Source organism: Daucus carota, chromosome 4 (genome assembly GCF_001625215.2).
Source record: "Daucus carota subsp. sativus chromosome 4, DH1 v3.0, whole genome shotgun sequence".
NCBI lineage: Eukaryota > Viridiplantae > Streptophyta > Magnoliopsida > Apiales > Apiaceae > Daucus > Daucus carota.
In genome coordinates, this window is record NC_030384.2 from 40,824,182 (window position 1) to 40,841,919 (window position 17,738).

A 17,738-nucleotide genomic window follows, 5' to 3' on the forward strand; every position below is an offset into this window, starting at 1 on the left:
GAGATAGGCCGAAGGCCCATCTTGGAGAATCCTACTCCTGTTAGAATTAGTCTTGAGTATGACTACCCCAGACTCCTAATCCAAATAGATCACGGATTCAACGATATCTCCACTACGAGAGATAGCATCTACCACGACTCTTATGGAGAAGTTATCTGGGAGAGCCATGGCTAACCCCTCGAGGTGCAGGGACATGTCCTCACCTCTCGGTGAGGTCTTCATCTTCAAACAAGGTAGACAAGGAGCCAAATTACACGATCGTCTCAATCCCCCGATGAGGGCTAACTCACCAGAATACAGGATCCAGACATATGATCGGCCTTCATATTACCCCGGAGGGCCTTCAAGAATCATGATCACCTCAAGCCCCCACACAAGGGTTAACTAGGCAGATTACAGGATTGAGGATTATAGATCATGCCCGGATGAGCCCGGGAACTGTCAGATGAGCCTGACAACTACCAAATGAGCTTGGTAACTACCAAATGAGCTTGGTAACTAGTCTTCATATCCCCCGAAAGGGTCGTCACGGAGACTCACTCATCCTCCCTCACACATCATTTATTCACATCGGTAGCTTTGCCAAGTCAGAGGACGCGCCCTAACAGAGAGGACACGCCCTCCCTCTCCTTGATCTTTCTCACCTTCATGCCAGCGTCTTGGGACAGGGGGCCGCGTCTCCCGGAATATCCCCGGGAAAGACGCGCCCTGCCCTTTATCTTCTCATCCAAAAACCAACACAACACATTACATTCCATTTTATATTTAATCTGATCAAACCGATCAACCCAATTAAGCTGAACAAACCGAACCCCCGACTTTAATAAAATTTATGATGAATAATTTTATGAAATCAAATCTAATTAAATTTGGATTACTAAATTACTGGTTAGCCGCCCGGCCCCCAACGTTTAACACCCGACTTCATACTTTTTAATTTTAATTATAACACAACGCGGTACATAACTTAAATAAAATGGAAGAAAAATACTTTTACCGGAATATCCAAAAACGACAACGACTTTATAGTTTTTATTATTGGCGACAAACTACTGCATCACCTCTCTCTCTCTCTCTATCTCACCTGAAAATATCTCTTCGTTCTCCGATCATCTCCGCTTTCCACCCCTATACATACACACATGTATCTATACATCCACATCAATCAATGATATCGCCGATCTAGTGAGGATATGAACGTGATCGGCGCCAGCACGAATCGTGTATCGCCTCGGGGCGACCGCAACGCAGCTACGAAATTACACGCCGAATCATTCAGCATTGAAGAAATTCACAAGCATAATTTAATTCGTAATAATAATAGTGCTGATACTGGATCATCTCCCAGAAAGATTATTGATAAAGATAGAGATAGAGATAGAGATCCGATTATTAATGTAGATGATGATTCCACGCACCACAAGTTATCGCTTACCACAAAGTCTGTGTTATCAGCTGCTGATATACTTAAGACTCTGTTTTTTGTACTCGTTTGGTATACTTTCAGCTTGTTCTTAACATTGTAAGTCATATTTTTCGATGCTCCTATGTGTTTAGCCTATAATTTACAAACTTATATTGCCGAGATTAGTCATTTGCAGCTGGTTTATCGAATAATGTTATAATGTATGTTTTTCGTGTTCGATCAAATGTTGATTAATTTTGCTTATAGTTAAAATTTAATGATTTGTTTTAGGGAGACTCGCGATTTCAAGTAGTGTAATGCACTACTTGTATGTAGTTTGTAGAAGATGTAAGCTAAAGTTGATTGTAATGATTTTATGTATGAGTGATTTGTTGATGTGAATTCAACTATCTTGTGTTTGGTTAAGGTACAATAAGACTTTATTGGGTGAAAATATGGGCAAATTTCCAGCTCCTCTTTTGATGAATACGTTCCACTTTGGGATGCAAGCTATATTAGCAAAGGCTATTACATGGATATGGTCTAGTAGGTTTCAGCCTCCCGTGTCTATGTCGTGGAAGGATTATTTTATACGAGGTACATCTGCCTTTTAACATTCTCTACTGGTTAAACTTATGTATCATTATTTATAAATACTTCGTACAGTTTGTGATGTTATCCCGCTTTGTTTTTAATTCATGCAATTAAGATGAATTAGTGGGTATTAAACTAGTTTTAGATTATGAAGAAATATTAGCAGTAGTTCTCTCTCTCCCTTAAAATATTAGTTTTATTAGGAATAGTATTGCAGCATCAAATTAGAAATAAGTAAAATCTGCAATAAGTATGTAAAAAAGTGTACTTAAGCCCCCCTCTAGACTAAAATCTTGGGCCTTATGTTTTAGTAAATCTATTAGTAACAGCCATCTGAAATGTTGCGGAGTTCAAAAGTTTATGAATTAATATGACTGCTTAAACTATTGGCCAAGTATATGTGTGGTGCATCACAATGGCCAGAGACTGAGATCTTATATCTGCATGTTGGTTCATTAGCAGCCGCTATGAATTGGTATGCATATTCCCCCTTATACGAAACGCAGTAGCTCATTATTTTCATATGAGCTGAACTTTCACACACACACACACACACACACACACACACACACACACTTAAAAAAAAGTTTTCTTACATAATATCTTCGTCCTTCGGTTCACTTCTAAGCTTACGTCGCCCCCTGCCCCCCAAAAAAATCGCAGTAGCTATCACTTGAGAGCAATGCCATAAAAACAGATTGCTAATGATGTTGAGAACCAGTAGAATTCATCATTTCCTGTTCATTAGGGTAAACAACTCTGCTGCACTATTTAAATGGTCACCAAGCTCAGGGTTAAACTTCCACCCTGTGCGACTGCAGCTATCATATCAATGAAGTCATAACTTATGCGAGTACTGGACAAATATTAAAGTTGCTTGCACTGGCGGATCCTGATCCGAACTTAAGACAAGTCAAATATCATTATAGATTTACTAACTTCAGACCAGCACTGCGGCACATATATGAGATAATAACCATATTGTATAACAGTGTTATTTTCATAAGATCATCAACCTATCTTTCACATTCTGAAATCTTTTCATAATTTCTTCATTTTCAATTATTTGAGAAACATCTCTTTCAATATATGTTATTAAACAATAACTCAACCAAATATCTCTCATTCAATTTTGAAGTGTAGTTTAACTTTTAACAAATTACATAGATGAAAATCCCATCTCAACTGTTGCAGTTGCAACTGGGAGAACCGATGCCAATTTTATCAACACGTAAAGCAAGGAAAACCAAGATCTTTGTGTTTTCATATGTTTCCCTTTGCTAACTAATGATTAGCAGAATAAATGTTATCCTCCACATAAATAGTGTCATGCGTTTGCAGATTTCTTTGTGCAGAAAGTCACTTTTAGAAAATCGTTCATGTTTTCATTATGCATGAAATTAAATTGCTTTCCCCACTGCTCTTCTAGAAAGCCAAGATTTATGCGGCAGAAACGGAATACAACATCGATTTTGCCTTCAAAGGCTCATATACTACTCTTCATTAATTGAGTATTATTGTGAGAGCAGAAAGTGAATTTTATATCAGTTTCCAACTATAAGTTTGAAAAAGTAAAGAACTTTGGTAAATGCTTTTGTCCTACTCACAATACTCTTAAAGTCTTGATTGAGCTTGATCTTCAAGATAATTACATGATAGATGCAACTTGTTTGTAATTAAGTATTATAGTGAGAGCACAAGTGACTGAGCTTTTGGTAAAACCAGTTTCCAACCGTAAAATTGTAAAAGCAGAGCCCTTTTTGGTAAGTCCTTTACACACACACACATCTCACGACCTATGTTATCCGGCTCTAAAAGTGTCCATGTATTGGACTCTTTTTTGTTATTGGAAATTTTGCATTTCCATACCAATATCCGAGTGTTGAGAGTTTGATACGGGTACTTGAGGTTTATTAAAGAGTACTAGCAACATTGTTCATGACCTTAATTCAAACGATGACGCTATGGAGTGGTTTTCTCCTTAAACACCAGGATGTAATAGTCAGGCGGATGAAGTAATCAAACTCAAAAGACTGAAGCAGCAAAGAAAATGGTTTAGAGCCTTTCAAATAATTGTATAAGCTCAAAAAAGAGCTGCTAGATGCCTGGATATTTTGATTAGAGATATCTTCTTTGCCATATATATGAGCGTCCGTGCCAATTGTTGTACACATTACTTGTATTTTTATTTTCTGTTGATTCTGAAGGAGCTGGGTTCCTATATTATTCATTTGCATCTCTTTGAGGCACACATATTTATGATCTCTTAGTACTTGACTATCATTTTTTTTGTGACTACTTTAATTGACTTATCTAACAACTAATGCTACAGATGGACTTTACTTTTCACAGTTGTACCAACAGCTATTGGAACGGCACTGGATATTAACTTGAGCAATGCATCTCTTGTTTTTGTGTCTGTTACGTTTGCCACAATGGTTGGTCTTTCTATTTTATAAGTTAACTTCTACCAGTAGTATGAAACTGCTCAGTTTCTTTTTTTATATGTGAATTCATATATTCTATTGCATCGCTTTTACTGCTAGAAATATGTGCTCCTTATATTGGTTTGGTGTTTCTTTCTTTTTTGCAGTGTAAATCTGCATCCCCAATATTTCTTCTTCTATTTGCTTTTGCATTCAGGTAAAAATAATTGCAAGTATGGTCTTTTGTACATGTAGTTGCATCCTATGTGAACAATTTTAATGCCTCATAAAAATTATGGTTTTGTGAATTTTGTTGTCAGTGTTCCTGAGTTGTTAAATTTAATCTGCTTTCTTATAAAATTCATTCCGAAAGTGGGACAGAGAGGAAAGTAAGTGGGGAAGGTAAATATACCCTTACTGCTTAAATTAATATTTTTAAACAAAAATTAAAAGGATAAAATTTTAATTTAGCTAATTATATGCTTTCCTTCTAACTCGGGAGCACGTGATTGAAAGTAGTTTTACTCTAGAACTTTGAAGTCAAGAGCAAGTGATAAAACTTGTTACAGTTTATTTCATATTTTCCTCTTGCATTTCTTTGCTTTCCACCCTTAAAAAATTCGGGAGAGAAATTGTATTTTACCTTCGTTAAGTTTAAAAATAAGGCTTTGCGTAAAAATAATCTCTTTCACTGCGGTTTTTGACTAGAGCCATTTCAACAATACTTATGTACACCATATATTTTCTGCCTATTAACTTCAAATGTCTTGTGAAAGGTTGGAGTCTCCAAGCGTCAAGCTCCTAGGCATCATCTTAGTTATATCTGTTGGAATACTGTTGACAGGTTGGTTGGTAACATTCTTCGAATATTATAATCAACCATCTGTTGTGTTTTGTTATTTGTCAGTTGATACAATCAGTATTCTGTTCGCTGTGACTCTGGGTTATACACTGATGTAGTTCCTTACTTTGCACTACTTAAAGGGTGAATTTAAAGTGATGCATATTTAATTTTTTTTCCGTTATATTCTCTTGATATCTAATTTTTGTAAACGAGAAAATACCCTACATCTGACCATGAACCCAGTGCAACTTTCCAGGCAGCAGGTTCCTATTAATTACAATGTAACCTTAGGATTGAGAGATATAAAGGACATCTATAGTGAACCTAGATTATTATTAACATATCATAACTATCTCTACTTAACCAATTTTTTTTTAAATAAATGGTCATTTCAGTTATCTGGTTTTTGTGAAGGAGGCTACCATGTATACAGAGAGGAATTTAATGCCTATCTAGTTTAAACCTCCAAATTCCTTTTTGTTACGTTGACCTGTATTCTGTTGACTTGATCAGTTGCAAAGGAAACAGAATTTCAGTTTTGGGGTTTCATTTTTGTCATGCTTGCTGCTTTTATGTCCGGCTTTCGTTGGACAATGACTCAAATCCTCCTTCAGGTACTGTATGTGACCGCATGTTACTCTTTATTCCACATTCTACTCCAACTTCTTTTCTTTTCTGTCTGTGTAGATGACTGTATATTTGTTAGTTTCTTAATTCTTCTCTGATTGACCTAATTTGTCTACTCTTTCGGGTTGGATCGCTTGTACCTGCCAATTCCACGTCCGATATAAAGAAAGAAGTATATGGTACGCTTAAAAGTTTCAGTCCTATGCATTTTGTTGTTTGAGATTTGAAAATTCATATGCGTTTCTATCCTCATATATTACTTGATCTAATTGGAACTAGTTAAAGATGATCTGCCTTGACCTCAACCAGAGGCTAAATACCACTCACACAAATTTGGTCTCTACTTTTTTTTTCTAGCACATATATCTTTGATAATGATATATCTTAATTGTGTTATTCCACCACGGATCAGGTTTCATATTGGCATGAAATGTACATGTCTTATACCAGCAATTGACTGATGTAAAATGCCTACTAAAAGTTGGCTCTATGTTAGTTCAAGAAAAATACGGATACTTGCCCACTGAATTGTTTTTCCCCTGAAACTACAAGTCGTCAATTGAGTGTAGTGGACAAACTATATTTATTTGGTCGTCATTTTGGTGAAAACTTTCCACCATTGCTTTAAACATGTTGATGTGTGTGTGTGTGTGTGAGAGAGAGAGAGAGAGAGTGGGGAGGGGGGGGCTAATTGTTATATAAGCAAGCGTCTTTTAGCTGTTGACGTTGTCTTCTTGATTTATAGGAGACCAACTCTATCTAGCATTGTTAATATGTGTGATAAAGTAGCAGGTTTCTAATTACATTTCTATCCTCAATTGGTGATGCTCAGGTCTGAAAAATCCCCTGACGCTAATGAGTTATGTAGCTCCAGTTATGGCAGTCTCAACCGGTATACTGTCTCTCATTTTTGAACCATGGGATCAATTCAGTAAAAATGTTTACTTTAATAGCTCATGGCATATTACTCGTAGTTCCTTGCTGATGCTTTTTGGTGGAACTCTCGCCTTTTTCATGGTGAATAACCTTCTCTTTTTCATTTCATATTGTGGATCTTTTTGTCAACAGAACTTCTTTTACTTGATCAGCAAAAATAAATAAATTCTCTTTTCTTATCATTCTTCACAATAGGTTATTTCTTTCTAAGTATACACAGCCCGAAACCTGACTCGAAAAAGTACGAATTAGGGTTGGGAATTTTGTATTTCGGGTTGGGTAATTTTTTATCCGAAAAACTCGGGGCGGGTTCGGGTTGCCCTAGTGTACCCGAACCCGACCCGAAATATATATATATATATATATATATATATATATATATATATATATATATATATATTATATTATGGTAATTCCTGACAAAAAAATATATATATATTATGGTAATTATATATATTTATATTACAAAATTACATACATTTATGATATATTTATATATTATTAAAAATATTTTTATTCACATATAATCTCGTTAAAAAAAATATGTAGTTTTTAAATATTTTATAATAAATATAATTTTTTTAATCAAAATAATTATTTTTTAATAGATTTCGGGTCAACGGGTCATTTTCGGGTTAATCGGGTACTGAACATGTCGGGTTCGGGTTGAAATTTTCAACCCGTTTCGGGTCGGGTCGCCCCAAGAATTGGACCGGGTAAGACAACCCCACCCGAACCCGACCCATTACCCGAAATTGCCACCCCTATGTGTGTGCTAATTTCTGTGTGCGTGTATGTGGAGGGGGGGGGAAGAAGACAGTGTGGTTTTTCGAATGTGTTATGGAATTTTTGTTCCTTTCCGTGCAGGTATTAACCGAATACATTCTTGTCTCTGTAACTAGTGCTGTGACGGTGACTATAGCTGGAGTTGTCAAGGAAGTTGTCACAATATCGGTATGATATCTAAATTGGCGCTGAGGACATTTTTTAAGATTTCTAGATTTAAAAAAATTCCAGCATGCAAAGATAGAGAAAGAATACCTGTTATAGTATGCTTTAGGAAGTAAAATGCGAACAACTTTCTCATTTGCACATCTTTTCATTATCTACAATGCCTTATAATATGTCATAGCAAGTGTCAGAAACATCAAGTAAATACACTAATCAAAATTTAATATAATATATAATGAGCTTAATTTTTGTTGCCTATTACAACTATACTTGATTGACATTATTTGGATGGAAAGTACTAACTGACTATGCACTTAAATCAATTTTCTTCTCTGTATAAAAGTGCCACGGAATGTGTGAGTTTTCATGGCCAAGTGGTTTGATATCTGTGTATACCATCTACAACGCATAAATTTACCAATAAAACTATCTGAATAATTACAAATAAACAAATGAAAATCATATTTATATATATATGGGTATCAATCATTTAACCCCAAATCTAATCACTGGTATATTTATATGATCCATCAAAGGTACGAACTAATTCTATTTCTGGAAGTTTATACAGATAGAGATTAAGCGGGAAGCGTATGTTGATGCTGTATAAATCAGCTTTACACCGGCTACATTTCACTCAACTAAAGATGCTCTTAAAATAAGCTTTGACCATCTTTTATATTGTTTATTCAGGTTGCTGTTTTTTACTTCCATGATGAATTTACATGGTTGAAAGGGATTGGACTCATCATAATTATGGTTGGCGTCAGTTTATATAATTGGTACAAGTAAGTTATCAGACAAGTATTGTTGAGAAAATCACCTGTTTATATGCCTCTTGGCTCTTGTGACATGCTCTTTATTTGTTCGAATATTTTCATTTAGTAAAATATATATATGTTGTTCTTAATCTATCTTCTCTTTAGGTCCTTAATAACAGCTTGTGATTGCTTGATCGGGGGTACCATTAGCAGATCACACACACACACATAGATGATCAAATGATCAAACCCAAACTTTTTGTGACTGTGAAGCAAGTTGATCTGTCATGCATAGACATTTTTATGTTTGTGTATAGATATGCATGTATATCTCAGTTCCTGTCACACTTGCTTAAGTTTGTTTTGAATTGATGCTGAAGTGGTCGAGTTGCTTTCTGTTGTTGTAGTAGCTAGTTTGTAAACTACTGTTAATTCAGGCCCCTGGGTGTTGATATTAATATAGTATAAATTTTTGGTACATCTTTGAAATTTGTAAAATATGAGCAACAAATGATATGTAATTGTATTTTTTGTCTGAACTACTCAGATACCAAAAGCTACACAGGGGAGAATCAAGTGAGGATGACTTGGCAGGATCTTCCACAAGTAGTAGTCCTGCAAAGTATGTTATTCTTGAGGAGATGGATGATCAAGATCTTGGGCATTGAATACTTGAATATTTCTTTATGGTGAGTTACTGAACTATATGGATACAAAAGATTCTGTCGGGGTCTGTCACAACTACAGCCACACGTCATATTGGAACACATATTAACACAATTACAGACGTACATCTCATCTTATCTAAATTTTACAATGTAAATCATTGTGCCAGTTTGGCTGCCTAATTCTTTCTTCAATGTGGAGGTGTAACTAATGATACTAAAACTACAAGATACTGGTTTAAAATGAAAATTACCAGCTATATAGGGGGGTTTCCTGTATAGTAAGCATCTACATGGAACTATGCCATGGTTTATTACATGTGGAATAGAATGAGGAATTTACATGTAAAATCTTTAGTAACCACGCAACCTAAATTTAAGATAAGTAGATAAATAGGCGGGCTCCCAGCTCCATCTCAGCCAGCAAATGATTTAGAAAACAAAAAAAATATTAAACAGATTCAGCCTAAATAAAGTTAGTGTCTATTAAGTAAAATATGACCACCTGCCTTACTGGACTCTGTTCTTCTGGAGTGGTAGAATAGCGAAATTTGTGGTTTAAATTAGATTATCACTGACTACTCAATATGTATGATTGCAATCATTATGTAAATTTTGTTTATCATTGCGATTTCTGAAATGTTTTAATCTCTCTCATTTAATTACTATGCTCTTTGATGCAAATAAATCTGGGGTGACAGATATTTGAAAGGAACGTTCTTCTACCTTTGCCTGCCGAATATGTTAATATCACGATACTGGCTAATACTGGCTGCTTTAGAGGGAAAGGGATCTTTACCATGTCGCATTCTACATGACCTTGGTTTCTCAAGTTTTTTGTTGTATAAACTGATAATAGAGGCGCTACACAAATTTTTGGCTATCAAAGAATCAAAGGCCATTAGCTGAGAATGCAGCAGATTGAAAGCACTTGTATAGAACTGATTGTACTGTATATCGCAAAAATGCCCATTATATCGGGTTAAGTAACCTCAGTTTTGTCGGTAGTTTATACAGCCTGTGGTAGAACCGGTGTGGCGGTGTGTAACAAAATTTTGACAATAGTGTAAAATTAGTTTATAGGCAAAGCTCATTTGTACTTTTGTTTTATATCCTGTCAAACTTAAATTGATAATACTGCTTAAGTAACATGATATTTTCAATTAAAATTTTCAACTAGCTACCAGTATTTATGGAAATTGGAATGTTAAAACTCATTCCTGCTTTCATTTTATATCGTGTCAAACTTAAATTGATAATACTACTTCTTCTTCTTTTTGACGGGGATGATACTGCATTAAATAGCATGATATTTCCGAATAAAATTTTCAACCAAGCTACCAACTTTTATGAAAATTAGAATGCTGCAAAATGCATTATATTGTTCTAGATGTCTTTGTTACCGGGTTTTAGGGGAACTGAAATATTGAAAATCATTGTAACTTTAAAGTGTTTCGGTTAGTATCAAGTTTTATGAAAAATGGAATACTAAAAAGTATAATTGTTGGATGAATTTCAGATCAAGATAGTTCGACTATAAATAATGGAATTTGTTGGATGAATTTCAGATCCAGATAGTTCGACTATAAATCATGGAATTTATAGGCGGATAGGCTATTTTTATTTGCTATAATATCTTTAGTAATTAGAGTTAATTATTTTTTTTTGAAAATATTAGAGTTAATTATTTAGTTGGACGGAACTGGGTTTAAAATATCAAGTTGGTCACTGAACTGTGAACAGTATCAAGACTGTCACTAAAATAATCATAAATATCAAACAAGTAACTTGAAATATGAGTTTAAGCAATAAAAATATTGTTTATAAAATTTTACACATTATTTTTTAAATATATAAATAACTAAAACATTACGACTTAAACAAGACCACTTATTAACACCTCACTATATGACCAAATTGCCCATCATATTATCAGACATATTTAATATTATCAATATCATTGTATATAGACAAATATATGAAAACAAAATTGCTAAAATACAGCAACATCGCATGCATTGTATGAGAAAAAGTAGGCAAGCTGATCTAAGATCACACGATCAGATGACATTGTCAAGAAACAAACCATTTCAATCCAAACAACTTGCATCACAGATGTTACAAAGTAAATAAGTGGTTGAATAAGGATATTATTTAACTACTTATTGTACTTGAATAAGGATATTATTAATTACTTTTTTGTATTTCAAACACATTTCTAGAGAAGACTCGGGAAGTTTGAGCGGATCTCGAAGACTCACTTGTAATTCCAGAAGAGAAAAAATTAATAACAAAATTTTGATTTCATATATGTTAACACTTTTAAAATTATTTTAATAGTACTTAACAACATGTTTGATATATGAATCATTTTATATTTAATATCAATATTGATTAATTTTTGAAACTTTTTCAAATAATGTATCAACGAAAAAAGAATTAGGCCACGAATGTTGATTTACATCGATGAAGAAAACAGATTTATTTGTGAATGAGGTGGCATGCTTGACGGTATTTGCTTGAACACGTATGTAGGCAGGGACCTCGTGCTAACCACATATCGTACCAACCAGTTAGTTCTTCATCATACATAACTCTCCATTAGATTTACCTACCTTTTTTTTCACATCTACATATTATAACTTATAAGTTGGCAATTACTCCCATTTGTACTTGCCCAGCACTTTGAACAGAGCCATGATTTCTATCACACCTCTTTTAATCCTCTACACATCAGTTCTCGCACTTCTCATTTATTGCCTACTAAACCTACGCACCCTCTTTCTTAACCGTCGCTCGAGCCATTCTCCACTTCCGCCAGGTCCCAAACCATGGCCTATTATAGGAAACCTCCCGCACCTAGGCGCCATACCGCACCACTCTCTGGCCGAGATGGCTCAGACTTACGGTCCGCTGCTGCACCTACGGCTCGGGCTGGTTCATGTGGTGGTGGCCTCGTCGGCTGACGTGGCTGCGCAGTTCTTGAAAACCCATGATGCTAAATTCTCCAACCGACCCCCCAACTCGGGTGCTAAACACATTGCGTATAATTATCAAGATTTGGTGTTTGCACCTTATGGACCCAAGTGGCGCAAGTTGAGGAAAATTTGTTCGGTGCATCTTTTCTCCGCTAAGGCTCTCGATGATTTTCGCCATGTTCGTCAGGTTCGTCGTTTTGGATTTTTGCGTAACTTGTGTGATTTGATCTGTTTTTTCTGATGAATTAAAATGGTCGGCATGTATTTAGAAAAAGTCGTTTTTTCCTTTTTTGTCATAGAAAAAGTCTTTTTATTTTTTCATAACAGTGAGATCATTAGTGTTTATCCTTACTTGCCATTCAAAGTGTGTTATAGGAGACATTATTGGTAGCTAGTGGAAAAATGTGTTAGTTTTGGCCTCCTCACTTACCATTCAAAGTCTTTTATAACTAGCCAGCCCTTTTCACATATTATGGAAATCAGATTAGAGTCGCATGAGATATTAATTCCTCCATCTAAAATAACTTACAAATCTTTCGAACAATTAATTACTCAGTGAGTTACAATAATTAATTCATTTATGTTACGAGACTCAAAAATTAAAGTTTTATGACATAATTGTGTGTGGTTTTAGGAGGAGGTTGGAGTACTAGTCAATGGCCTAGCCGGAGCTGGGAAAAGGGCAGTGCATTTGGGACAGTTACTGAATATATGCGCCACCAATGCGCTAGGACGTGTGATGCTAGGCAAGAGAGTGTTCAGCTACGGAACCTCCGCGGGGACTGGTGATGCCAAGGCCGATGAATTTAAAGACATGGTGGTTGAGCTCATGACACTTGCTGGCGTTTTTAACATTGGTGATTTTATCCCTGCCCTTGAGTTCCTTGACTTGCAGGGTGTGGCTAAGAAAATGAAAAAACTTCATGCTCGTTTCGATTCCTTCTTGAATAAAATCTTGGAGGAGCATAGCAGTTCCGGTAATGCTGATTTGTTGAGTACCTTGTTATCGTTGAAAGATGTTGAGGATAGTGAAGGTGGGAGGCTTACTGATACTGAGATCAAGGCTTTGCTTTTGGTAATTTCTTTTTACTCTGTCTGTATCTTATTCTTATATGCTTTAGAAATGAGTATGTGTTCTGGTATCTCGTGACAACGGAAAATAAACGAGCTTACTGCTAAAAAAACCAACAACCTTTTCTTTAGTTTGCAAAATAACCAACATGGTTTTTAATTTACATGTTTAACCAATGAACTTTATTAAATTATGCAAATAGTAACCATGGTTAAGCTAAAATCTGACACGTCTATTTTTGCCAAATCAGTGTTATGACATGGCAAGTGACTCCCGCAAAACCACTTGGTTTTAGTATTCTGATTTTTTTGACATGAATAATTTCTTGATACAAAGTGGACAAGCACCAAGTCATGGTGGTGAATCTTGGACTCCGATCCTGCTATTATCTGAAGATATTTTGTGATACTTTTGTCAACTTTGCTCGGTACTAATTTAAAATTTAAAATTTATTTACTGAATTTAAAGCACTCCTAGCACTAATTTTTGATAATTTATAGCTCTCTAAAGTCTAAACCTGTTACAAAAATTAAAATGAAATTTAAAAAATTAAAACGAAATTTAAAAAAAATAAGATGAAATTAAAAAAAATGAAATTAAGAAAATTAAAATGAAACTAAAAAAAATTAAAATGAAATTTAAGCTGCAAGATAACCGGCAAATTTATATACTATTCATATTTAAGTCTGCCACGTGGACTAACTAATTTAAAGTTGGGTGTGCCACGTCAGCCTTGGTTAACCATGGTTAATTTTATAATCTTTTTTTCGCATAATTTAATAAAGTTCACTGGTTAAACAAGTGAATTAATAACCATATTGGTTATTTTGCAAACTAAAGAAAAAGTCGTTGGTTTTTTTGGCAGTAAGCTCGTACTTAGGCTATTTGATTCTCCAACAAATGATATTTAGAAACTTCAAAATTTAGAAAGAATTTTTTTTGTGTATTTGTTCATACACAGCATAATGGTTTGTATTGCTACATATTAAGCATCTGATAGTTAGTAAATCAGCAGATTGAGCAAATTGCAAATTGTTTTGCTTGTTGGTTGGTACTGGCTAGATTCTAATCTAAATTGACTTTGTAATTATTTTTGTGAATTTTGCAGAACTTATTTACAGCAGGAACAGATACATCATCTAGCACGGTAGAATGGGCCATAGCCGAGGTTCTGCGTCACCCAAAAGTCTTAGCCCAGGCCCGAAAGGAACTGGACTCTGTTATTGGGCCAGGCCGGCTTGTGACTGAGTTGGACCTTCCTCGACTACCCTACCTCGAAGCCATCGTGAAAGAAACGTTCCGACTTCACCCCTCAACTCCGCTCTCCCTCCCAAGGATGGCCTCCGAGAGTTGTGAAATCAACGGCTACTCTATACCAGAAGGCTCCACGCTTCTTGTAAATGTGTGGGCCATAGCCCGTGATCCAAAAGCGTGGGCTGATCCATTAGAGTTCCGGCCCGAACGCTTTTTGCCGGGAGGCGAGAGGCCCAATGCTGATGTTCGGGGAAATGATTTTGAAGTTATTCCGTTTGGGGCCGGACGAAGAATTTGTGCGGGCTTGAGCCTGGGCCTTCGCATGGTACAGCTGCTAACTGCGACATTGGTTCACGCATTTGATTGGACCTTAGCTGATGGACAAGAGGCAGGAAAGATAAATATGGATGAAGCTTATGGGCTGACTTTGCAACGGGCAGTTCCGTTAATGGTGCATCCTAGCCCAAGGCTGTCCCCGCCAGCGTATAATGCTTAAATCAAGCTATTCAGAAAATAAGTGCGACCACATCTGTGTGCGACTTATCCCTTTCCATTTTATATGAACAATTTTTTTTTATGTTTTCATAAAAAAAACATACGAGTAAGGGCTCCAATAGCCATGATCTTCATATTATCTCCACAAAATTATATTGTGTTTGGTTGGGGAGAATGGAATGGAATGAAATGAGTAAAATATACTTGAAACTAATAGAGATAGGAAGAAAGTTTTGAAAAAATTTGAAGGAGTGCAAAATTGCTATGATGAGATTTGAGAAGAAATTGGGGAGGGGAGAGAATGGAGCATTCCATCTCAAATGGAAGGGGTGATATCTAGCATATGATGTAGGGAATGGAATGGAAGAAAAAATGAAATTTCTTAAAAATCATCTATAAGATAGTTCATTTTTCATTCCATTCCTTCCGGAATCATTCACCCCAACCAAATTAGTCTTTGTGTTATTCCCGCAAGAGGTCTTCACATCTTCATAAATCACTTGATCACACCCTTCTCAAAAGGAAAGGGCTTGCTAATTTTACCCAAGCACCTCAAGCTAAATTGACTCTTCATCTGATAGACGGATACACCCCATGAGGACACTCATATGAGACGGCCAGGGTTAATAAATCCGAAATTTTTAGTTAAATATGATCTATAAATATATTTTAATAATTGATAATAGACTAATTGAGAATTTTTCAATAATCAAAAAGAAATTTAGAACATTGTTTTAACTACTTATTATAAACAAGTAATTAAGAAGAAACTTATAACTTAGGTCTCTACCTGCCCGTCTTTTTATTCTTCCACGCTGAGATGACTTAGGATTTGCCCGAGGACAAGAATTGAAATTTGAACTACAATTAAAAATTTCAAATAGTGTCGTGAAAATCGGAAATTAAACTTAATTGATAAAATCATAGAACAAGCAAGGATTAATCAAAATGAATTGATCGGAGATTAATCGGATATTTAATTATCTCGACGAGTACGGAACTTCGATTAGTCGATGATTGATCGTGATTGACCTGGATTAATCGATTATTAATCATGATTATCTATCAATTTTTAGAACATATATTTTAAGTAGTTAACTACTTTATTTTGGATGAAAAATATTTAACAACCAAAAACTTTCTTCACTAAATTACATATATTTCTTTACCTTTATGTCACAACCTATATGTATATGCTCTTTTTGTCCCATCTAATTCTTTATATTGGATTTTTGCACGGGAGTTAGAAAATATGTGCGAAGTAGTGGAAAAGAGAAACAAAAGTTAGTGAAGTAGTATGATCTTTGATTTTTAATATATAAAAGAGATATAGTGAAGTAAAGGTAGTGTGAAAAGGGAGGAAAAATGAGAAAGTGGTGAGGCCTATTAATTATTCTAGGAAAGTTTTGTAACATAAAAATTTGAGTGAGGCGTCAAACAAAAAAACCGTAAATAATTAGGTGGGACGGAGGGACCAATTCTTTTAGAAAGAAGGAAAAACAAATACCACATGTAATAATTTGATTGGATATTAAAAATAATAGACTCATATATGTTCAATAAATTCACCAACTAAATTGTTTAAAATTAATGTCACATTATTCAAAAATTATTTTAGCAACTAATCCGTTTCCTCTAAAATTTCTCATTTTGAATTATACAAATAGACCCTAATGTTAATTAACCCAAGATGATTGACCAAAACAAATTACGTTAGGTTTGAATAAAGCCATACTTTTGTAAGAATTGAAATGTTTAGATTATTTAATACAATGATTAACGACATATTCCTTTTTTCACTACAAGTTTGCTTTACTATATAGTGGACATATACGAATTTTGTTGAAAACAATTTATTACAGAGAAAAATATGTTTAAACGAATAATATGTTTAAATTTTTGATATTTCTTATTAAATAAATATATAAAATTTTATTATTTATTTAAACTATAGTATGATTACATACACATTTTACTCTATTATTGTTTCTGTCAACTATTAAAATAGATTGATGATAGACATCATATCAATTTGTAAATTAGATTAAAATCAACGCTTTTTATCTTGCCGATTTGTTTCATTTATAAATAATATATTCTTTCATACTTTAAAAAGTTTATATTTAGATATATGTTTATTTGAATCATCCAATTTAATAAAATTATTAGTTTATATGTGGTTGATGATCTACTGCATCATGTTGTTTCAATTTCTTTTGAAATTGAATCACCCAATTTCTTTTGAAAGTGTTATAATTATTTATTTAATTTATTTAATTTTATAAACATTATGGAGGGTCTAATTTATAAACATTACTACTCAGGTCGGGGCGGGCCTAGTCTCCTCCATCAAATCAAAATAAAAGTAAAATTAGTTTTTAAAAAAACTTTTTTTTTAATTTGGCAACAGTCGTATAAATACAACGCAAAACTGAAAAATGAAGGCACTAAAACCCTAAACCCTAGTTTCTAAAACCCGAACGCAACAGAGGAAGAGTAAAAGCTCCCGCAAAACACACAAGATTATACATACAGACATATAGATTTCGTATCTATATCTACCCAAGGTCATCTTCGTTGCAGTTCTAATGGCGATTGACGGGAGTTTTCGTGTCGAGATTGAATTAGAGAGATTTCTCTCTCGCTGCCCCAAGCTTCTCAACGTTCCTGCTCTCAAACACCTTTTAGACAAGGTTCTCTCCGCCCCCCTCTCTCTCAATATATATAATA

The 17,738-nt window shown here is 34.7% G+C and overlaps 3 protein-coding genes across 3 annotated transcripts in view; all 3 read left to right on the forward strand.

Annotated features, from left to right (window-relative positions):
• The first annotated feature begins 984 nt into the window (after positions 1 to 984).
• LOC108219536 (probable sugar phosphate/phosphate translocator At1g06470) lies at positions 985 to 10,319 on the forward strand. The gene is made up of 12 exons (XM_017393030.2): positions 985 to 1,522; positions 1,833 to 2,002; positions 4,352 to 4,437; positions 4,593 to 4,642; positions 5,202 to 5,269; positions 5,783 to 5,883; positions 6,063 to 6,075; positions 6,729 to 6,913; positions 7,700 to 7,786; positions 8,477 to 8,571; positions 9,092 to 9,233; positions 9,911 to 10,319. Exons 1-11 carry the CDS (start codon positions 1,194 to 1,196, stop codon positions 9,210 to 9,212), a joined length of 1,305 nt encoding a protein of 434 aa, XP_017248519.1. The 5' UTR covers positions 985 to 1,193; the 3' UTR covers positions 9,213 to 9,233; positions 9,911 to 10,319.
• Positions 10,320 to 11,768: 1,449 nt separating this feature from the next.
• On the forward strand, positions 11,769 to 15,010 carry LOC108216209 (flavonoid 3'-monooxygenase). The gene is made up of 3 exons (XM_017388905.2): positions 11,769 to 12,374; positions 12,822 to 13,262; positions 14,368 to 15,010. Exons 1-3 carry the CDS (start codon positions 11,907 to 11,909, stop codon positions 15,007 to 15,009), a joined length of 1,551 nt encoding a protein of 516 aa, XP_017244394.1. The 5' UTR covers positions 11,769 to 11,906; the 3' UTR covers position 15,010.
• A 2,439-nt stretch (positions 15,011 to 17,449) lies between these two features.
• Positions 17,450 to 17,738, forward strand: part of LOC108217679 (midasin) — a 36,166-nt gene continuing 35,877 nt past the window's right edge. The window contains 1 exon segment of the mRNA XM_017390556.2: positions 17,450 to 17,701. Within this exon segment, the coding sequence (XP_017246045.2) occupies positions 17,597 to 17,701 (105 nt within the window). The 5' untranslated portion in view covers positions 17,450 to 17,596.